We start from the raw sequence: 24,863 nt of genomic DNA on the forward strand, positions 1-24,863 counted from the left end.
TGTGTTTTTGGTCGTCTTAATATTTGTAAGAAGCCCAAACTGCATTTTCTCGTCAAATAATTTCGTACGTACGAAAACAAATATTTTAGGACATAAAATGAAATTTAACCTAGTACAAATATTAGAACGACCAGAAACACGTTTAATGTACAGCCACTAATATTTTATGCAGAAAAATATATTTGGTATGTAATTTCAATCGTTAAAAAGTCTCTGTTAGTCGATAACATCTTTAAAATTGCAGCAAACTCAGGAATGTCCCTTTAATTACTCGTATCATTACTGTATGCTTTTCGTAACCCTAACCCTAAACCAAGATACAAATTAAATTAGAGGCACTATGACCAGCAATTGTGTCAAAATAATTTTAATATCAGTATACATGTATATATATTAATTACTTGTAACATTACTGTATGCTTGTCTTAACCCTAAACGTAAACCATTGTATTTCTGTTCACTGTGGTTGCATTGAAATCTATAGCTGTCATACCCAAATATTTCTTTCTGACAGATACATTCATAAACATAAAATACAATATAATAATTTGCGATGTCCAAACAGAGTGGCAATGTTATAACAGCCGTGTAGGTCAAGGTCACAGTAAAACAATGAAATACAAACCTATAATTATGGCATGTCGTTACGGGTTGGTGGTAAAACAAACTTGCTTAATTTTCTATAAACCAGTATACCATGAAGGAAAATGGGCAGAATTTTAAAAATAGCTATTAATGAAAAAGTTAATAGAATTATAACAAAAAAATTAAAGTTAACAAGCCAAAAATAAATGAACTGACTGCTCGGCCGAATATTTATATAATTTGGAACATTTTAGAAGGATAGTTCAAAAATAAATAAGAGAAAGAAGACAAGAACGGCTATTTAATTTTTTTTTAAAAAGGAAGTAATTTCGACACAAATTTTTGAATGAAGGTCTAAATGTTTAAAGTCCAATCTGGGTCCTGGGTATTATTTTAACGTGCTCATAGGCCGCGAACGTTTCGAACACGCCCATCCTGGGTTTAGCCTCTAACTTCGTCAGTGACTAAGTTCAGGACAGGACGGGGGAGGGTAAGCTTAATTAAGGTGGGCGGAATTTGGAATACAAATTTAGAAGTTCGGTAAAAGACCTAAAGCCAGACTTGAGACCTGATAACATTCTACTCATGGCTGGAAGAAAAAAACTTAAGACCAAAAATAAACTTTGAAGGCTCGGCCAAAAACGTTTAAGGTGATTTTAGCAATTTAGACGGGCTGCCAAAATAAAGTGCGTTGGACTATCTATAAAACAAATAAACATAAAGGTTTGAACTGTGACCAAAAGATTTAAAGTCCGACTAAGCGCTTCCCTGGAGGCAAACGATTAGCGGAAGGTTAGTGTCTACGGCGTCTGGATCTGATCCGGGAAGCTGTAGTGTGGTGGGTGGTCAGTCACTAGCTAAGGTGTTTCACAGCGTATAGTCCATAGGCTTCTGTTGAACATCTGAAATTTGTGGAATTTTCTGCTAGATTCTTGGCAAATAGGCTTAAACCACTCTAAATAGTGTAAAGATAAAGAATTTCATTGTTGCCATTTTTTCCATTCACCTTTAGGGCGGCCATGTTGAATTTGTCAATATCTCGCTTATTAATGTAGGTAGAATCACAATTCCAGTGGCTGCACCCAGGTTTTTGTATACAAGGATTCACATAGTGTCATAAAAAATTTATAAAACGGTCCAATCTTGGATTTCAAGATGGCCGCGATTCTGGGGCTCTTTGTCAATATCACACCTCATCTTGAATTCCAAAATGTCAGCCATTCTGGACTCATCGGCATTTCAACATCTGACGTATTCAAAAACATTTCCAGAGATCATGGTGAACAGGCAGTCAGAGACTTACATCTTCCATGGGAACTCGTAGAATCTGTTGCGCTTTTCGAGTAATATAATAGATGACACAGAGCCAACTGCAAAAAAGAAGCCCACAGACTATAAGCTCTGTCTGAAATGCCAGGACAGTAAGGCAAATGAGTGCCTCGGTCAAACAAAGATTGACAATTACAAACTGTTTTTGGCAAATGTATCTGTACGTGCCAAATACAAAAATCCGACCTTTGTCGCACTCCAGCAGAGACTGAAAGGAGTATCAGCAGTTGATCTCCAGCTGAAACAACGCACAAACAACATACAGAACGAGACAAGGAGAGATATGAACAAGCAATGAGCCAAAATGTGGTTGCCCCCCTCATGTTACGGACCAAGGGACGGCCATCATCTGTCCTGTCACAAACTGACACCAGCCCAAGTGCATCGTCCTCAAATAAAGTTACTCGCTCCGCTGTTCCTTCATTTTGTCGAAACCAATGCTTCTTCTGCCAGTCGACAAAAGTAGACAAAAAAACTGGAGCATCCGAAAAACTTTGCGATTGTAGGAGTTCAGACATTGGATTGTCCATTAAACAGATTGTAAAAAACAGTGACAATGACAGATGGAAAGTAAATCTTGCTGATATACTCGTTGAAGGTGACTTTCTTGCAAGAGATATCACCTATCATAAAAGTTGTTATACAAAAAGCTGGAGCCGATATGTCCAAGCACCTGAACGACAGAGCAAGAAGAGAGAAGTTGATTATCACAAGTCTGTTAACTTCATATCTGCTGAAATTGAATTTTACGCTGAGATACAGGAGTGTGTGGATGACAGACAGTTTGTAACCACCAGTTTTTGTCCCGTCCCCCCCCCCCCCCCCGTGTGCCGCTCCTAGCGGTGTTGGTCGGGCTTCCTAGGGGCTGGCTACGCAGAAGGAACCACCGCTGGTGGTTGAGCCACCAACATTAGTCCCCCACCCCCGTGCCGCTCCTGGCACGCGTCTCCTTCTCGGTCTCTTCTTGACTATCCTAGTTAGCTACCCTGTGTCTCCATAAACAAGGGTGACGGTCGCTTGCTTTCCGGTGTAGTTAACCCTGTATTTCGTTACATCCTCAAAGCTGTTATATGGACAGTCAACTGAAACAAGAGTCTTATGTGTTGGAAAGATGCATACCCGGACAACCAACACATACTGACACTTTAAAGGGACATTCCTGAGTTTGATGCAATTTTTAAGACGTTATTGACTAACAGACTTTTTAACGATTGTAATTACATATCAAATATATTTTTCTGCATAAAATATTAATGGTTGTATAGTAAACATGTTTCTGATCGTTCTAATATTTGTACTAGGTTAAATTTCTTTTTTTTTCCTAAAAATTATTTTTTCGTACGTACGAAATTAATTGAAGAAAAAATCCAGTTTGGGCTTCTTACAAATATTAGGACGACCAGAAACACATTGACTATACAGACACTGATATTCTAAACAAGAAAATATATTTAATATGTAAGATTAATTGTAGAAATATTTTATTAGTCGGAAACATCTTACAATGCAGTAAACTCAGGAATGTCCCTTTAACAAATGAAAAACGCGTAATGTTAGAGTTATTAAAAAGCCATGATTATTCCTGCTGACTAGGGGCAGTCATTTTGTTTCGTTTTTTGTGGTGTCCGGTGCTATAGCTTGGGATGAACTGACGCCAGCTCCAACCAACTCATGCATGCACAGTGTAAACAAACACTCTAATTTACGACAAGGCGCTCTGCTTTCATCAACCTGACTTGTAAAACAACATAAATGACTTGAAAGTATAATAAACTATTTAATTAAATATATTTCATTTTGCATCAATAGAATGAAATGTAGTTATAGTATTTTTCTCTCTTAAAAAATCCAAAGAAAAAATGGATATTATTAGGCCTATTGGTAGGGTACGTTGGAGCAAAAACGACCACTCACGATACTCAAGTGATAATTTTCTTTTCTTTGGGACTACGTATTTGGTCAGTTGTGTGATTTTCGATGGGAAAGTCTATTTAATCGAGGGTTTTACAGAATAATTTACAGTAAAGCATGATGGCTGATAATGTACATTGCGATTTCAGGGGTGTCCGCGCGGTTATCACACAACACCCTGTGATCTTAAGAAATGAAGCACATATTTTGAGTGTATCTAGACACATTGACTGGGGACCGTCTAAATATATGCCTGGCAATCTGGAACCACAGGTACAGGCTACGAAAAGAAAAGACCAATTAATTAAGAAAACACTCCGATTTTATTTCAGTAGGCATACTTGGGTTAATTTATGGACAAAACATAATACAGTTAGTTCGACACCGACAATAGTGGTTTATTTTTGCATTGAATTTTTTTTTATTGCTGGCTTACTGGGATGGATATTATTACAAAACATTGCGATGCATCCACAAAAATCAGGTACCTTTTGTTTCTTCACTTCGAATACTAATTCCTGACGTAAAACGTTAAGTATTACGCAATCAATGGCTTGCCAGAGGGCATATTCACTGGGATGGTACAAAATGACTGTGCCTGTTATATATAATAGCCGTCACATTTAATTGTTTTATTAATTAACTATATGATTATACTTGTTGATATTAAGCAATAATGTGCATTATATATTGTTGAATATGCATACCAGTCCAAAAGCTTTGCGCGAGTATACCTTTAATCAAAGCCCCGAGTGGTGGCGAATTAGTCTCTAGCAAGTTGAAATTGGTCTGCATCGTAGCGAGGTTGATGTCAGAATGCGCGCTTTAGTACTCTTGTTTCAGAATTGAAACTCAAAGTAATGCATAAATATACAATATATTACTATACAAGCTTACTTAAACTGAGTGGGGTTTTTTTCTCTGCTATTTATTAAAGAGTGCCACTCTAATCACTGGCGACTAAACATCAACTGTTTCAGCTACCAAAGCTTGTTAAAACTAAAGACGTGAGCTGTATTCCTGGTTCACGCCTGGCGGGTAATCCTCTTTACTCTGTAAAAGATACAGTCGTTTGATGTCAGTAACAGGAAACACCAATATTCTGGACACTGGATAAATTTATAACAACCCAGCTGACAAAGACCGGCGTCGGTGGCATCGTGGTTAAGCCATCGGACATAAGGCTGGTAGGTACAAGGTTCGCAGCTCGGTACCGACTCCAATCCAGAGCTAAGTTTTAACGACCCTATGGGTAGGTGTAAGACCACCACCAAACCCTCTCTCACTAGCCACTATAAAATAACAACCTACTGGTCCCAACAGACAGCCCAGGTAGCTAGGTAGCTGAAGTGAGTGCCCACGACAGCATGCTTGAACCTCAATTGGACGTAAGCACAAAAACAAGTTGAAATAAAATGAATGAATGACCGACAAAGACGGGGGGGGGGGGGGTGTGTCCCATACCGATAAAAGCAATATTGGCCTCTCTTCTTTTTTTTACCAGTGCCAACGGTCATTCACGAAATTTAAACGTCGTGAACATGCGCTAAGGTGTGTATTTGCGAACAAAACTCTGATATTAATCCGGTTTACAGTAATTATTCTCTATATATTCAGGATTTCACTCAACGTGGCGAAATTGCATGCATCACCATAGAAGTCATGCTTGACCTGTAGGAACATAAGTATATGATATCTGAAATCTCTTTCAAAAAAAAAAAAAAAAAATACATACATAAACTTCCAAACTATAAAAAGGTAGGCAGCAACTCTTGAGGAGAGTCTCTGAATTCTGATAATTACACCACTGAAATTGTCATATAAATCACTGGCAGACTAGAAAATGTTAGAGAAAGGGGTAGCTTCTGTACAGACTCCACCTTGTGAGAGAACAGACTCTTTTGCCATTTTACCTTTTAGGATAATCCAATAATAATAAGCTGCTTGCTTCGGAAGCATATGGGAGACACCCCAACACTAAAAGGTATGTATCCTACCCACACAAACCTTATTCTCAGCTGAATTGCGAATTATTATAATTGTACCTTCCTTCTGTTTGCTTAAAGGGACATTCCTGAGTTTGCTGCATTGTAAGATGTTTCTCTTAAAGGGACATTCCTGAGTTTGCTGCATTGTAAGATGTTTCTCTTAAAGGGACATTCCTGAGTTTGCTGCATTGTAAGATGTTTCTCTTAAAGGGACATTCCTGAGTTTGCTGCATTGTAAGATGTTTCTCTTAAAGGGACAGTCCTGAGTTTGCTGCATTGTAAGATGTTTCCGACTAATAAAATATTTCTATGATTAAGCTTACATATTAAATATATTTTCTTGTTTCGAATATCAATGTATGTATATATTCAATGTGTTTCTGGTCGTCTTAATATTTGTAAGAAGCCCAAATTGGATTTTGTCTTCAAATAATTTTGTACGTACGAAAAAAAACTATATTTTAGGAAATAAAATGAAATTGAACCTAGTAAAAATATTAGAACAATAAAAAAAAAACATGTTTCATATACTGCCACTAATATTTTATGCAGAAAAATATATTTGATATGTAATTACAATCGTTAAAAAGTCTCTGTAAGTCGATAACATCTTTAAAAATGCATCAAACTCAGGAATGTCCCTTTAAGGGAAGGGTCGAGCCGGAAGCAACTTTTCCTGAATCCACTATGAACATACACGGTCTAATGTAGATTAACTTACCTACTTTCCATGCTGTCACTTCTACCTCGCACAACGAAAGGGGTCTTAGTTCCAATGGCCCATAATAATGTAGATTAACTTACCTACTTTCCATGCTGTCACTTCTACCTCGCACAAGAAAGGGGTCTTAGTTCCAATGGCCCATAATAATGTAGATTAACTTACCTACTTTCCATGCTGTCACTTCTACCTCGCACAACGAAAGGGGTCTTAGTTCCAATGGCCCATAATAATGTAGATTAACTTACCTACTTTCCATGCTGTCACTTCTACCTCGCACAACGAAAGGGGTCTTAGTTCCAATGGCCCATAATAATTGATTCGGACATAGCGCCCTTTCACGTAAGTGATACAGGGCAAGATGGTGGATTCTTTCATTACTGTTTGCTCTTGAAACCAACACATAGCTGGCTCGGGGTCGTCAGGTTGAAACAGTATCCTAACCTCGAATCGCCGAAGATCGTTTCCTGCAAAATTGCATAATATGACAGGCTTATCAGACAAGAACAGGACCTATATTCACAAAAAAGGTGTAAATTTATGTCTGCCGTAGATTTACATTTACGTGCAAGAAGCACTTTATTCTCAAAGACGGTCGTAAACGTAAACGTAACTTAGTTGGACGTAAGTCTACTATTTAACACTCTCACCAGAGAAATTGATAAAAAAAAACCATTAGAAACGATGGCTACCGGTTAAATAGAAAATGTGCAAAACGCAATTTTGTTTGTCGTCTGATAACAATAAGCATCTGCATTTTGGTACGTCTACGTGTAAAACTAGGCTTACGATGTTTTAATATTATGGGCCCAGAACTTCATGACACTCAACATATAATGCATGGACATTAGAAAACAAAATAACAGCAGAATAAATATATATACAGGTATGGAATCTATTCATTTATGTGTGAAAATTGATTTTATTTGCCTACTTTATCTATTTATTGAAGGTTGTGAGGAGTATGACAGACTGGACACAAAGCATTTAAAATATTTGTGAATCACTTACATGTAGGGGCCTTAAGTAATTTTTAAGGATTTTAAACTATATTGTGTTCTATTGTATTTTTGTAGAGTTTATATCACGTGCTGCTTTTGATAAAAAGAAATGTTTTTTTTAACAATGCATTCAACACATTTTATTTACGGTTATATGGCGTCAGACATATGGTTATGGACCACACAGATTTTGAGAGGAAACCTGCTGTCGCCACTACATGGGCTACTCTTTCCGATTAGCAGCAAGGGATATTTTATTTGCGCTTCCCACAGGCAGCACAAACCATGGCCTTTGTTGGACCAGTTTTGGATCACTGGTCGGTGCAAGTGGTTTACACCTACCCATTGAGCCTTGTGGAGCACTCACTCAGGGTTTGGAGTCGGTATCTGGATTAAAAAATCCCATGCCTCGACTGGGATCCGAACCCAGTACCTACCAGCCTGTAGACCGATGGCCTACTACGACGCCACCGAGGCTGGTACTGCTTTTGATAAATAAACCCCACACGGGATTATATGACCACTTCCTGAGGCCAGGATGTGGCAGCTCAGAATTAGAGCTGGGCGGTATACCGTATATACCGTTTGGTATCAGTTTATGTCAATACCTATTTACCGTACCGACCAAAGTTCAAAATACCGAAATTTTTGTATTGAAAAATATTTCCCGGCATTTAGTTAATCACTAATAGTATATCTGACAAACGCAAAATAGTTTGGTATAAATCAGACGAGAGCCTTGTGTATGGAATTTAATTGTATTTAGATGAAATTAGCAGGTGAGCCTTAACTAAGGCATGCATTTAAAGCCGAGTATACCGAAAATAGCACTCGATATCGGTATTGTATCAAGATGATCAACCGTGCTTGTCTAGATCTGAACCCACATTGAACATTAGTAAGCAATTTGTGAGATTCAAGATACCAGACATGTCTATGATTGAACATTCGTTCCGTGGTTTTACAAATGCAACTTGTGAATTCCTCCATAGAGAATGCATGTTGTATACTTCAGCATTTTAAGATGAAAAATTAATGGACTGCTTTTCAGCTTTAATTCTGACAGATGTAAAAGCATCTGTACTGACAGCAGAAGAATAATTATGAGAAAAGTTGTCTGCCAATGCATTGGCAATGTCACGATGAGACATGACATCAGTATCATTGACAGACAAATGATGAACTGTATTACTGGATTCTTTACCTTACGGATCCTATTCCAGACAGATTTTACCAATGTTTGTGAATTCAACTTGGAGATAAAATTTCTTCAAGATGTTTTCTTACTCTGTCTAATCTCTTTGTGAGCATTAGCCCTAGCAATATGAAATGCATCCAGGTTGGTCACTGTAGGTTTGAACCGACCAAGCGACCTGTTTCGCTCTTTGAATGCATCCTTGCACGTATCATTAAACCGTGGTTTATTGAAATGCTTTGGTACTGTCCTTCAAGATGGAAGTAAACAAAGACATGGGATCATCAGCATCAGTAATGGCAAACTGTTGCAGTCGAGTGCTGCACAGATGCCGAAACTGACCCCAGTTTGCCGTTGCCAACTTCCCCCTTTGAACCCTTTCAAGTGATGGAGGTCCATCATTCTCAAAAATAATGGAACAGGGATCATTACCACAAGGGTCTGAACCAACTTTCCAGGAGAAATCAAGAAAAAATGAAGGATTATAAAGGGTTAAATATATGGAAGTGAAAGATCCACTTGCAGAATGAAAATATGTATGATTTTTATCATTAAATAAAAGTAAGTCATTTTTGAGAATTAAGTCTTCCAATTGTTTACCTCTAATATTTTCATCCTTACATTCCCACAAAGTGTGGTAACCATTAAAATCTCCCATAATAATAAAGGGAATAGGGAGCTGATTAATAAGGTCTTGAAGATCCCTTGGAATAAAATTAAAATGATTACGAGGAGGTAAATAAACTGAACATAGAGTAATAGTTTTATGAGCCGTGACTTTTACAGCCACAACTTGTAAATTAGTATGTAGTGCCACTGTACTCGGATATGCAAGTTTATTTCATCTAGTACCAATGTGTCAAGTAGCCATGTGCTTGAAACATGTATGGGGTACCTGTGAAAAAAAGTACTCAAATTTTGTGCGGAACTAGGGTAGCCATAGACACTACCCGTTATCTCAGAAACGAGCAGCTTGACCCCCAATTTTTTCTGATTCACTTTAAGTGTGAGGGGTGGTAGTATTTATATCTGTGGCGTTTATGTCGGCTGATACGTTGCAGGTAGGAGTTTTTGCCACATTGTCATATATGGGATTTGATTTGGTAGTATACACCCTTAAATGACGATAATATCTTTATGTCTGTAGTAAACTTAGCACACGCCGGAAACTTGGGGACTTTTCATATGGTATTACTAATGCAGGGGCGTAGGCTAGGGGGATTCGGACGAACCCCCCCCCCCCCCCCCCCCGTTGAAGCAAATGGTCTGCTTATAGAACTAAAACATACAGGTTTATACAGTTTCTGGTGGTGCAAAAACAAAATAGAAAAAGGTCCACTTGGTTCATATTCGAACACCACCACCCACCCACCCACCCCCCCCCGGTCCAGATCACACTATGCCCCTGTAATGATGTTCTGCGTCTATCCTAAAAAACTAAATCTGCTCTGTACTATTTATTTCCGGTATAAATACTAATGTTCCTGGACTATTTATGATACATACTGCAACAATCCATTCTGTTGTAAACTTTAACGTGCGTGATGACAAGTATTTGTTGCAGGTCCACCATCCACCATGGCTCCGAGTCTTCTTCGTTTGTGTGTGTGAAAGAACCAAGGCGATCCCTGCATTTGTAGTCACCATCTACAGCATTTGAAGCTGATTTCCTCCATTGATTCTTCGACTCCGATGACTGAGTTGCAGCCATTCCTCTAGCCCAGTTGTAGAAACTCGTAGCTGAAACATCAAATGAAAGAAAGAAAGAAAGAAATGTTTTATTTAACGACGCACTCGACACATTTTATTTACGGTTATATGGCGTCAGACATATGGTTAAGGACCACACAGATTTTGAGAGGAAACCCGCTGTCGCCACTACATGGGCTACTCTTTCCGATTAGCAGCAAGGGATCTTTTATTTGCGCTTCCCACAGGCAGGATAGCACAAATCATGGCCTTTGTTGAACCAGTTATGGATCATGGTCGGTGCAAGTGGTTTACACCTACCCATTGAGCCTTGCGGAGCACTCACTCAGGGTTTGGAGTCGGTATCTGGATTAAAAATCCCATGCCTCGACTGGGATCCGAACCCAGTACCTACCAGCCTGTAGACCGATGGCCTAACCACGACGCCACTGAGGCCAGTGGCATCAAACGAAAAACGAAAAACATGAAAAATGATCAGTCGCATTTCAGTTCTGAGAAATATTGGTTTTAAAGATATACTCTACACTGCACACTGTATTGATTGCTGTACGATGTTACCAGTTTCATACATCATATAATGGCCTTGTTCATTTTATTTTTGTAATAATATTTTTAGTTTTTTTTAAAGTGGATATTGATAATTATTTGAGGGGAGGTGGCTGGACGTAGCCCATTGGTAAAGCGCTCGCTTGATGCGCGGTTGGTCTGGGATCGATCCCCGTCAGTGGGCCCATTGTGCTATTTCTCATCAAAGCCAGAGCACCACGACTGGTATGTGCTATCCTGTCTGTGGGATGGTGCATACAAAGGATCCCTTACTACTAATGGAAAAATGTAGCGACTGTGTCAAAATGACCAAATGTTTGACATCCAATAGCCGATGATTAATAAATAAATGTGCTCTAGTGGTGTCGTTATACAAAACAAACTTCTTCTTGATAATTATTTCCTTAAAATGAATGGGGTTTTTTCAACAATGAAGGCTACAAGCATAAAATATTATTATAGTAGAATAACATACTGTTTCACACACTGACAATGGCATCATACTTCTGAAAGATTAAAGGGACATTCCCGACTTTGCTACATTGTAAGATGTTTCCGACTAATAAAATATTTCTACGATTAAACTTACATATTAAATATATTTTCTTGTTTAGAATATCAGTGTCTGTATATTCAATGTGTTTCTGGTCGTTTTAATATTTGTAAGAAGCCCAAACTGAATTTTGTCTTCAAATAATTTCGTACGTACGAAAAAATTTATTTTAGGAAATAAAATGAAATTTATCCTAGTACAAATATTAGAACGATCAGAAACACGTTTAAAATACAGACACTAATATTGTATGCAGAAAAATATGTTTGATATGTTATTACAATCGTTAAAAAGTCTCTGTTAGTCGATAACATCTTAAAAATTGCTGCAAACTCGGGAATGTCCCTTTAAGATAGGCTAGTGAAACAAAATCTCCATTTCACGGAAATGCGACTTTGAGGGGTTTTTTCTGCTTTGAATTTGTCGCTGTTGTAACACATTTCCAACCAACAGCTATAGCATTGTAATTACTATAAATTACATACGGTATATGAAATAAATTTTCTTACTTGGCCCGGTATATGCATGAGAGTCTTAATATACAAAGTCTTTCTGTATAGAAGTGGCTAATCTAATTAAAATTAGCTCCACTGGTTAATTACTATTACCTGTGGATCTAACAGCAACCCGTTGGAGCTCATGTCCAGTTGACCTTTCATTCCACTAATCAAAACCTTACTTGCAAAACCATGCCAGTTATTTGAAAAGAATTTGAAAACATTCGGGATTATGCCGAGGGTATACGAAATGATTCGGGTGAATTACGAAGTATGTCGGAAACTAATTTCTATGTAGAATTTTATATAAAATTTGTTTCAAGACGAACAAAAACAAACCGTAATGGCATAGCCATAAAATATGTTTATACTAGTATACAATCCAGAGTTTATCACTGCACGTTTCCCCCTATTTTTAATGTTGAAATAGACCAACAAGTTCGCCTATTGCATAGTCTCGCCCAATATTTTTGGAATTTGTATATTCCCGAATAACGCTATAAAAGGCAAAGTGTAATTGGTCAATATTTAAAGTGTTATTTATAAATGAAATGTCACGTGGACATGGGAGTCCACGCAATGATGTTAGATCTATTATTAGACCAGCAGAGCTAATTTTAATCAGATTGTAGAAGTGGCTATATAAGCAACGGCTGAGTACACATCCTTGGCTCATGAGGACTGGCTATTTACACGTCGGTCGTATGTAGTTGTGTGTTGTTTTGGGGTTGTTTTTTTTGTGTTTTTTTGTTGTTTTTTTTTGTGTGTTTGGGGTTTTTTGGGGGGAGGGAAGCCCATTATATGGTCATCACACCCCAATCTATAGACATTTCATGCTATATGCACAGCCTACATATAACATATAGATATATAACTAGGAAACAAATTTGATAATGACTGCTTTAAACATTCTACATAGGATAAACAGACACTGGTATTTTGCAAACGTAAATGTATTCAATATATGTACATTTAGTCGCTAAAAAGGTCAGTCAGAAACATGTTACAACATTGGCTGCAAATTAACTCAGGACATTCCCTTTAAAGGCATATTGTCACAGACCACTGACCTATTTAATGGTCTATCAAAGTATTACCTGAACAAAAATAATTTGATTTGTCCATCTTCATAACCACCATACTCCATTTCTTAATGATATTTTATAAAAAATAATTGAATCATGACAATGGTCCATAATTCAAAAACTAAAATTGCCAAGAGGGTTAACATGAATTTCGCTCCATCATGGTTCAGTTACGGTGATGCAATAGCTAGATTTGGTTTCCAACAATTAATGTAATTTTTAGTTTATTATCAATTCTTTAGAGAACTAAGGTCCTTAAATCCGTGACAGTATGCCTTTAAATTATTACTGCTAACAGTACAACTATATAGTTTGAAATACACAAATTTCATTTTCATTTGTCCTTAAAATGCTCCAACTGCTTTGATTTTTTGTGTGAAATAGATGCTAAATATGTGTAAATGTATGACTGGTGTAACTGCTAGTCGCAGACGTAAACTTACTATATTTTTCGTAATTGATCTCTGGCATGTATGGTGTTCCATATACTTCAACTTCACATAGGTCGAGCTCTCTGTAAATTCCGTCCATGGATATTCTAACGATCTGTCCTAGTACTGGGTGTACACAGGGTATCAGGCGTGTAACACCATCTGTGATGGTTTCCTTGACGTGTCTGCAGTAGCCAGCATAACTGAATCTTCGGGAGACACGTGGGGACTCATTCAAAATATGAATCCAAAAGTCACTTAGTTTACTGTTTATAACTTAAAAGTAATAAACATATTATATTATTAAACATGCAGAAAATGGTCTTTCAATATGCACAGATGCATCTTTATCTACGAAATTATATCAAATATGAAGAAAAATTCTGTTCGATTTTGTAATTTTAATGGTAGGAATACAATAGCGATTTTTTTCTTCGTTATTTTATACTTCTAATTTGAACTGATTTCACAAATTACATGTATATATGTCAAATTATATTGACTTTCCAACGTTATCGTTGATACAAATTTGAAACATTACCGGTGCTACATATTATACAATCTTAACTATACAGTCGAGCAGTGTTGTGTCGATCTTGCTTGAGTCGATATCTCACTTGTGTCAATATGATTGGCTGGTCCCAACCAAAGCGTGTATTAACTATCATATTTTTATCTCGCTTGAGTCGATATCTCACTTGTGTCGATATGATTGGCCGGTCCCGACCAAAGCGTGTATTAACTATCATATTTTTATCTCGCTTGAGTCGATATCTCACTTGTGTCGATATGATTGGCCGGTCCCGACCAAAGCGTGTATTAACTATCATATTTTTATCTCGCTTGAGTCGATATCTCACTTGTGTCGATATGATTGGCCGGTCCCGACCAAAGCGTGTATTAACTATCATATTTTTATCTCGCTTGAGTCGATATCTCACTTGTGTCGATATGATTGGCCGGTCCCGACCAAAGCGTGTATTAACTATCATATTTTTATCTCGCTTGAGTCGATATCTCACTTGTGTCGATATGATTGGCCGGTCCCGACCAAAGCGTGTATTAACTATCATATTTTTATCTCGCTTGAGTCGATATCTCACTTGTGTCGATATGATTGGCCGGTCCCGACCAAAGCGTGTATTAACTATCATATTTTTATCTCGCTTGAGTCGATACGATTGAGTCGATATAGTTTTGGGTCCCAACATATTTTTACATGGAAATATGTCTATATGTGTCGATAATAATATTATATGTTAAACTAAATAAAATATTTTAAAAGGTAGATATGAATTGCACGATCTGGAATCAATGCTGTACCGGTATTGTAAGCATGTACCCAACCATCAAAAGAGTTGCCAACATTTAACTGTAAGCATGTGGGTTTTTTACCGTGATGTAGTTACTGTAACAGTTCAAGTGTACAATGAATGAATAAAATTATCTAAACCACCGAACAAGGTACAAAAATGGTCTTATTGACCGTAAATGAAAATGCTAGCAGATGACGATTGTTACCGAATGCAACTAGTCATATGACTTGTGACACAAATTGTGGACTGGTAAAAGTAGGATTAATTTATCTTCATAGGTTAACTAGTTGTTAATTAACAAAGAAGGACGCGATTTCTCTGCTTATTCAGTTACACCACTGTTTCCGCTATGCTGACTTTCTTATGGATACTGAGTCAAGAGATTCGTGTATCACACTGACAACCATTTCCATTATCATACCTAATAACCAACGGTGTGACTTCACGTGCCGACAGCTTTACCACCTATGCTGCCATGTTAGGGGTTTCCTGGTCAGAAACTATGACAGATATGTACAAAAATCAGTACAATTATAGATTCTCTGGGTATGAATTAGCTAATATAGCAAATCGCAGAAGGATATCGTTATAATGAATTAAGTTATTGGCATTCAAAAAGTGTACGAAATCACATGACACAGTCGCGAATGTCAAAAATGGCACAACGGGCCCTGCATTTGATCAACCATAATTTCAAAACCAATTAGAATTTCACTCTTCAACTTTAAAATCGGAGATGGTCACCCTGGAAAATTTCTGGAATTTGGTTGTTCTAACTTGGAATGATCCTATTGGTAATACGGAATGGGGAGCAGACCGTAAGGTTATGCTCCGTCTGTATGGATCTCTCGTGAGGTGAAAACTTGACTATGGATGCATTGAGTATGCGTCGGCATGCAAGTCTTACTTGCAGATGCTAGATCATATACACAACCAGGGACTTAGGCTTTGTCTTGGTGCATTTAAAATATCTGTAGAGAGCTTGTACGTGATGCACATGAACCTTGTTTCGGTGCTAGACGTGCAAAGCTTTCTCTGCAGTATGCAGATTAAATCTTTGCCGAAACATCTTACACATGATGCGGTGTTTGATAACAAATATATGACGTTGTTTGATGCAAGGCCGAAAGTTATCCATACATTTGGTCTTCGCATTCAGCGTTTTTTGTCACTTTCTAACATTGATTTATCAGACACTTTGGAAATTCCTTCATATTTTGTTTTACCACCTTAGTGTATTTCACCACCTAACATTGTGTTTGATTTTGCGCATCTGAAGAAAGATTGTACAGATTCTGTTGTATATAAATAATGTTTCATGGAAATTCAAAACAGGTACCGTGATTACATTTCTGTGTATACAGACGCATCACGGGATAGGAATTCTGTGGCTTGTGCTACAGTTTTTCCATCAGACACAATACTTTCCATGATACTGCCTGACTCAGCATCGATCTTTAGTGCTGAAATTTGGGCAGTCATTAAAGCCTTAGAAGAAATAAAGGATTGTAGTGTTTCCCAATTTATTATTTTTACAGACTCATTTTCGTGTCTCCAAGCTTTACGCAATATGAAGCTGGACCATCCCTTAATTGGGATGGCGTTACTGTATTTTGTTGGGTGCCCATCCATGTTGGCATCAGGTGTAATGACAAGGCAGATTCTGCTGCCAAGGCAGCTTTGGATTTGCCTCATGCCACGGTTGGTGTACCTTATACCGATTTTAAACATAGCGTAGTTGAACTACGTAAAACTCGTATCTGAATTTTTTATGTTTTACAGGAGACGAAAAAAACTGTTTTGGTACAAGTTGATTCAGTGTAACAAATGGTTCTTAAGATGTATACATGTAACTTTATGAATAAAGTCATTTTAAACTGATGAATAGTATTTATCAATAACTGAATCTGAATTACAGAAATGTCATTTACGAGTATTTCACTGTGAAAATCTGAATTAAACTTTACTTACTAGTTTTTCATATTAATAATTTCTTCATTTAGTATGGCCAGTAGACCTACATTGTTTTTCAAATTACTCTGATACTTAAATCTAACCATGTAAGGTGTATCATATTATAAACACTCCCAGTCTCAACTGTGTCCTGGGCCTAATTGTTCCACAACACAATCTTAGTGCTAAGATCACCGTAGGTGAATAACTATATTATGTATTTAAGCTGATCTTAACGCTAAGATCACTTCATGGAACGAGGCCCTGAATCAGTTAGCGTACTTGCCATGTGTACTTGTACTCAGTTTTAACTGTTAATTATGCCACGCACATAGCCAGTTGCCCTTTGCTGGACCAGAAATTCCTCATTAAAATTAATAAAATAAACATGTCTTGCCCAATCAGTCAGGGATCAACAGCACAGAGGTTGTTCAGTTTATCTGACTGTTAATCTGCTGTTGGTAAAAACAATTGAAAGTGACCTGCAGATACGTATGCAGGACATTGTGCAGGGGTGGGGGCCTAGACTGTGGTAATCAATGTTTAGAGAACACTTCCCTGGACAATATTTTGTTTTTAAATTGATTAAATCAGGAGCAGTTCAACAAAGCCTCCTTTCCACCCCTACCCCACACACTTTCTTGATAAGGCTGCAACATGTAAGGGTCAAATTTTAAAAGTGTATTTTCAAGACATTACGATTTGTAATGTTCATTTAGTATTGTCTGCTACATTCAAGAATGTGGCACAATAATGCATTTATTTTAAAAAATGACCAAAGAAAACATTTTCACTAGCGATTGCTTAACAAATGGTTACAGTAAATGTCTTTGTGAAACTGGCCCCGGGTCACCAATTGATTAGGTGTCAACGTTTTAATAAACCTTGTATATTAGATCTTAAAAGTTACATTGTAGGTTTCCTATACGGTGGCTGTCTGCCGCTTTCTGGGGTGTATAACAATATAATGTGTATACAAATTGTTCATTGTCCATTTAACTAACAAGAATATTCATCAATGGTTTAGAAAATGTGTCTTTTAAAAGATTATCCACAAATATTTTCAAAGTAATACCTTTCGTTTTAGCTGAACATACTTGTTTCACTAAAATCTGGGACATGATTCATAGGTTCAACAACATTTACTTCATCCCAAGGTTACTGGGAATCATGTGAAATGAAGCCCATAGGTTTAAAAACAGTAACATTCACCACATTTTAGAAAATTTGTTTCTAATTTTCATTATTATTCATATTTACCTAGTGCTAGCACAACAAATATGCTATTCAACTTGAGTCATACCTACACACTGTAGAATTCTCTCCCTTGCCGGATATGTGCAATGCTGTCTTTGCACGGGCTACCTGTAACTTCATTCTCCTTTCAAAGTCCACCCAAACCCACCAAGGGAATGCCTCATAGAGGTGGGTGGGAGGTATAGTTTGTTGTGCTAGCACTAGGTAAGTATGAATAATAAAGAAAATTAGAAACAAATTTTCTAATAGTCTTATTCAACTTGCTGTGCTAGCACAACAAATATGCTATAACGGACATGCAATGACACCGTTAGAGCACGTGAATTCAACATTAATGGGAGGAGGTAAGAAAATAGAGGACTTACCCGTACCCAAAAAGCTCCTTTGAAGTAATGACATGGAGATAGGATGAACCACGACATACGGTAACAAGTCAAAAAACTTTTGGGAATAAAAAGGGGCTTCCCAAAAGAAAAACTCATCCCCAAGAAAGGGAGGAAAAACATCTCCCCAGGGAGAGGAAACAGTAGACAACACTACAAAAAAACCCTCCCTCAGAAAAGGGTGGAGTGTTAAACATGTCCGAAGTGTGAATCGATGGCAGTCGGACGAAAAAGAGGTCGACCCCTTTTCGCTGCCCTGCGCACAGACACGATGTGTTGAGCCGCAATGACTGTCTGGATCCTACGCATACCGTCAGGACCAATTTCCGCCATATCCCGGAAATAGAAACGGTCAAAAGTGTGCCGTCCTTTCCAAAACCTGCATTCATGACTTTTATAATATCTAAAGAGTCATGAAAATTCAGGGAAGCAGAAATGGCTCGGACTTCATGTGGTTTAACAGAGAAATTCCGTAACACATGATCACCCGCCATCTCATATGCTAGCTTGATGGTAGCTATCCATCGAGACAAAGCATTTTTTGTGACATCACCAGGCCTAATGGTATAAGAAATAAACAATCTCTTTTTACCCTGCCGCCGGTTTTTCATACGCTGCAAATAATACTTCAATGCTCTCACCGGGCAAAGAAGACTATCCGAGTTATCAGATGACAGTGTACGAGATAAACTGTGAATGACAGTAGGTGGAAACTCTTCCCCCAGAGACTGGTTTTTAGCAACAAAGATAGGGTTGGTACGTAAAGTGACAGACCCGTCTGAATTGTAATCAACCATGAATGAATGAATGTTTAACGACACCCCAGCATGAAAAATACATCGGCTATTGGGTGTCAAACTATGGTAATGCAAATAAATAAAGTGATTATCAACATCAATATAAAAATTCAAGACTTAAACAAAAACAGTGTAAAGAACTGTGCAAAAACACAAATATCACAGAATTTTACGGATACTGAATTTTACTCAAAACTTCAATTTTATGCTGTATTGGCCATTCTCAAAGAGAATGTTACACCCCTACACCACGGTGAGGTTACAGCACACGCAGGGGTGTAATCAACCAAGTCATGCAAAAAAGCATGTATCTCACTGATCCGACGACAAGCCGCCAGGGAAACCAGAAACAGCGTCTTCCACGTCAAGGCACGAAGACTAGCAAACCTCAACGGCTCATAAGGCGCACCCTTAAGAGCATGTAACACAAGAAAGTCATTCCATTTCAGAATAATGGAAGGTCGTTCAACCGTGGATTGCAATGATTTAAGTAAATCATGCAACACCAAGTTGGTAGAAAAGTCACGACATCCACACTGTTTAAGAGTAGTGAAAATCGCAGCTCTGTGACGTTTCACTGTCGTGACTTTAAGTTTCCTTGGACCAACGCCAGAAAGTACTCTGCTAAATCGTTGAAAGTAGGCGATAAGGGATCAAAATCCCATGCGTTCGCCCAACGAACCCACACACGCCAGTGACACTAATAAACCGACTCGGTAGATTTGCGCTTTGCTGAAGAGACGAGATGCGCAATTCTTGTCGAAAAACCTCTGCGTCGCAAGGAAGCCCTGATAACCTCCACGCGTGAAGCCGGAAGACCTCTGGCTTCGGATGCCACACCGTCTGACTCAGTCGCTGGATGAGTAAATCGGACAACACTGGTAACCGGAACGGGACTGCCACTAACAGTGACAGGAGCTGTGGAAACCAGGGCTGCGCCACCCACGGAGGAGCTATCAACGTCACGTGACAAGGTTCCTGGGCCACTTTGGTCAACACCTTGCCGAGTAAGACAGGAGGAGGGAAGGCATAAAAATCCAGTCCCGTCCAATCCATACTCAACGCATCGTACTCCAACGCCAATGTGTCCGGTACCGGGAACACGAACACCGGCAATTGGTTGTTGCAAACATGTCCACCTGTGGACTGCCCCAAACACGGAGTACCGCTGTGACCACCCCTTTGTTCAACATCCACTCCGTCTGAACAGGGGTATGTCGACTGAGGGCATCGGCTAACACATTCACCGAAAAAGGAATGTGTTTCGCCCACAGAGTCGTCCCTAGTTGGTCACAGAATTCCAAAATCACAAGAGCTTTGCGACCCAAAGTCTCCAATTTGGTTCCACCCCAACGATTGAGATATGCCACTACCGACGTATAGTCGTATCTCAACAGAATTCGACGGTGTCGAAGAACACACTGGAAATGAAGACAGGCACGATGCACTGCCTCCATCTCCAAACAGTTGATATGAAGCTTCCTCTCGGAGAGATTCCATACCCCTGAAATATGTTGATCCAACAGATGCGCCCCGTACCCGTGCAGCGATGCATCCGTGAAAAGGATCAGATCCAGAGCAGGGGGCTGCAACGGAACCGATAGCGACATGCACTTGTCCAACAGGCACCCCTCTATCAGATGAGTGAACCATGGGCCCAGAAAAGGAAGCGCAGAAACTTCCAAAACGCCTTGTGCACTGGGACATGGAGGTATGCGTCTTTCAGATCGATAGACGCAGCCCACTCCCCAATTTGAAGCAGGTTACGGACCGAATGAACAGTTTCTATTTTCATGGAAGGAACGTCGACGAAGACGTTCAGTGGCTTAAAATTTAGGATTGGTCGCCATTCCCCATTTTTCTTTTAGGCGAAGAAAAGATGAGAATAAAAGACCGGAGTGTCCAGACTGACTCTCTGGATGGCCCCTTTGTCGAGAAACTCGGCAATCATACTCTCCACTAAAACGGGCCGATCCGCGGACGGTAACGGCGGCATTCTCGGAGTGGAAGTAAGAGGCGGGCTCGAAGAAAAGGGTATTTTGTAACCGTGTCGAACGACCAACAGAACCCAGGGGTCGAGACCCGGCAGCTTGTACCAATTTCGAAGGAAATGGCGAAGCCTGCCCCCCACGGGTATGGTTGCTAATGGTACCTCCGAAAGCAACTGCCGATCATTCACGTATCCTCACCCCAACCGCTTACCACCCGTAGGCGCAACGCCTTTGGTGGACTGAGAACGGAATGCAGTACGACATTTGTGTCCTCACTTAGCGGAAGACAGGTTGTTACCTGGTTGCCTCCTAGTGTCAGGAACCCTAGGGATCTGAGCCGACTGTAAAAAAGCAGCCTTTTTCACAGGAGGAGGCTTGAACCCCAAAAACGTGGACCGACATTTACCAGAGGTTGATGGTTGAGTGTCTAGGACAATATTAAAATCAGGACCGAAAAGTAAGTTTTCCCGTATCGAACGTGTACGAAAAAACGTCTTCGCAACGTTTCATGCACTCAAACCCGCCAGGTAATGGTCACGCCGTAACAAAGTTGTAAATAATCGGCCAGATAACTGAGCGATATGCTTAGAGGCTCTTGACGCAGCCTTCAAACAGCCTTTCACCATCATGGGAAGGCTCTCGATAGCCTTATCGAAGCCAAACAGGAACGTACCTAAATGGTTATTAACCTGGAACATCAACTTAGCCAGCCGTTTGAACAATTCTAGATCCGTAATTGGCAATGACACATGCGGCGATGGGGAACAAGCGGCTCACACACTAGCGGGAACGACCACCGGATGTTCAAGAAAATCCGCCCCCAACGTCTCATAGGAGTCGGCATGAAAAATGCGTGCTTTTGTTAAGATTTTCCCCGTAGGCAGTGCCAGATAATTGCATTCCTCCTCCACCTCCGAACCGAAGTGAGAGAGAGCTGGGTCAGCGACAGAATCCGGTCCAACCGACGCTTCCTCTGAAGCCAGGTCACTGTCCATTGGATCCCGAAGATCTACATGGACTCCTCCCCCTAAACGAGACGCCCCTGGGGCAGCGTCTCCCGAGATGGAAACAATAGGAACCAAACGACAATCCCTAACTGCCCTAACAATCGTCAAACTGCTGTCGAGACGCAGTTTCTGCTGGTTTTGGCGGAAAACTGGGGGGGGGGGGGGGGAGAGGGAGGAATGGGAGCCACACCCAACGGTCCCGTCTGCGAAAGCAATGATCCCAACTGAGGCGAAGCGTTCAAAAATTCAACAAAACTCCGAAACAACGTTTCCTGAAAGCCTAACGGTCGTTTCTGCGCCAAGTGCGGAACGGTCGGAGTTTGCGGCCACAGATTATCCCCAGCGGAGGGGTATCTGCGTGTACCTTGTCCTCTATCGAGTAAAGTCGAAGAGGTAGGGACCAAAGATGGTGCAAACTGTGAGGAGATGTCCGTTGCTACCGAAGTCACCGGATCCTTGGGGTAAACATATGCAAACGGAGGACCCAAACGGGATGAGTCCTCCACCCAACGGTAAACATCGGTCGGGATGCCATCAGAGACGGATCCCGGCATCAGAACAACTGGCTCAGTTCGAAGCAAACTGGCAGAACTCTCCTCAGGCCTTGAGAATGCTGAGGTGCCGAAGCGACTGTCAACAATCGAAGGCAAAGTCGGGGCCACCTGCTCTGCGGACGAAGCAGTGGACCTATGCACAATGGAGTGCATGTGCTCGGTAACCGATGAAGTCGTCAAAACCGGTGCCGCGACGACTCCACCCTGCCCCACCCCTTCTGTTTGTAAAGGTAACCGTAACGATGATGGCGATGCCTGAGACGAAGCCACACAAACAGAAGAAGGCGCCATCACTAACGAAGATGGCTCACTTAGCACGGTCACAATAGGAACCGGGGGGGGGGGGGGAGGGGGGCGGCGGCACTCCTGAAGTATCAGTAACTGTACTCGTAACACGGACCGACGAAGAAACACACTTGTGTTTCTCCCATTTCCGGACACTTTTCGAAGTGTTCACAGACTTATGGGACCTACCCACTTAAGTCCGACTTGCCGACTACTGCCGAAGCAGCCGACAAGATTTTGCTGGTACCCAAAACCTGAGTCTGCGAACCGAACCGAACCCACTGATTAGGAGACCACGTGGCACAGATCTCACACTGACGGTCTTGAGAACAAGACCGACAGTCCGGACACAACACGTGTGTGTCTTTACATCGTAAAGGAAATATACAACCAAAGTAAAGAACTTTTTGCCAAAGCTTAAACAGGTTGACAGGTGGACTGCAGAACTGAGAAAGAAGTTACAGGTAGCCCGTGCAAGGATAGCATTGCGCATATCCGGCAAGGGGGAGAATTCTGCAGTGTGTAGGTATGACTCAGGTTGAATAGCATATTTGTTGTGCTAGCACAGTAAGTTGAATAAGACTATAAGACTATTGGCATGAATTCGGATACTATTTTAATAGAAATGTTCCCTGGGCTAACAAATGACATCTTATTTACTGTGTAACTGAAGGAAATTTTATACCGAGAGATTTTAAAAGAACTTTAAATAAAGATGCATCATCATGTTTGCTCTCTTTACATAAATAACAATAACAATGAAATGAAATAAAATAAACAAATAAACCTATATATCAATCGATACCATACATAATTTTTGCGTATATAATAACTCGATGTTGTGAAACCTGTGCGGTGGCTTCCCAAAGAATCATTTACCTAAAAACTTAAATTGTACATGAAGTAAACATCAGCTATCCATTAAAATAACCCAGTTATATCTATAGGCATCGGGTGTACCTCCTCCACTTTCCTCAACTATGAAACAGCTAGATGTCTAGAATGTATATATATAAGCACTGCCCTTCATCATTTAAAATTAAAATTAATAGCTGTCCCTCCTGTCCTACATAATGGTATTGAAACATGTGTTGACTTGTCATTAAATGATATTGCATGTATGTTGTCTGCTGCTATCCTAACTTGGACTTTTCCCCTTTATTATATGTCCATGTATAGATAAAAAAAAAATTCAGCTTCTGAAGTCCCAGACTTAATTTTAAATAAACCTTTATTTTCTCCAAGATTGTATTTTTGTTGTTGTATTTAAGCTTGGACCTTAAATACGGAAATACCTGGTGGGCCTACACTTCTTTTCTGGTATGATAGCTTTTCCTTGACCACCAGTTGAATACATAATATGTACATATATACAATATAAGACACTTTGGTCACTAAAAAATTACCTTTACCCGATAGAAAAGGTTGAAATATGATGAGGATAAAAATAATCACTTGGTAGATACAAGGTTTTCATAACAGATGAACAGTGGTTTTCAAATACGTGTTTTACTTATTTGACATTTTCCATACTTTCCATTGCCTGTACATGTACACGGTTTTGACAACAAAAATATAACAGATTTCTGCTTCTGAAAGAATAAAAAAGTGAAAATCGCAAAAACTGCACATACGAGGTTTTCTTAGTTCAGCGACGATAGTATCAACCAATTTATCTTTTCGACTTGGCAACATGATTGGGACGGTGCAATTGCAAACCAGCTTCATGCTATCAAGCCAGTCTTGTGAGAGTGGCAGTCCTCTTATA

At 39.6% G+C, this 24,863-nt stretch overlaps 1 protein-coding gene across 1 annotated transcript in view; it reads right to left on the reverse strand.

Annotated features, from left to right (window-relative positions):
• The window catches only part of LOC121377931, a 90,189-nt gene that overhangs the window by 21,622 nt on the left and 43,704 nt on the right, over window positions 1-24,863 (reverse strand). Inside the window, exons 3-5 of the mRNA XM_041506026.1 lie at window positions 13,565-13,828; window positions 10,237-10,470; window positions 6,783-7,001 (exon numbers count right to left, since the gene is read on the reverse strand). Of these exons, the coding sequence (XP_041361960.1) occupies window positions 6,783-7,001; window positions 10,237-10,470; window positions 13,565-13,828 (717 nt within the window). The remainder of the gene's footprint in view (window positions 1-6,782; window positions 7,002-10,236; window positions 10,471-13,564; window positions 13,829-24,863) is intronic.

The sequence above is a fragment of the Gigantopelta aegis genome, chromosome 7, assembly GCF_016097555.1.
Source record: "Gigantopelta aegis isolate Gae_Host chromosome 7, Gae_host_genome, whole genome shotgun sequence".
Classification (NCBI taxonomy): Eukaryota; Metazoa; Mollusca; class Gastropoda; order Neomphalida; family Peltospiridae; genus Gigantopelta; species Gigantopelta aegis.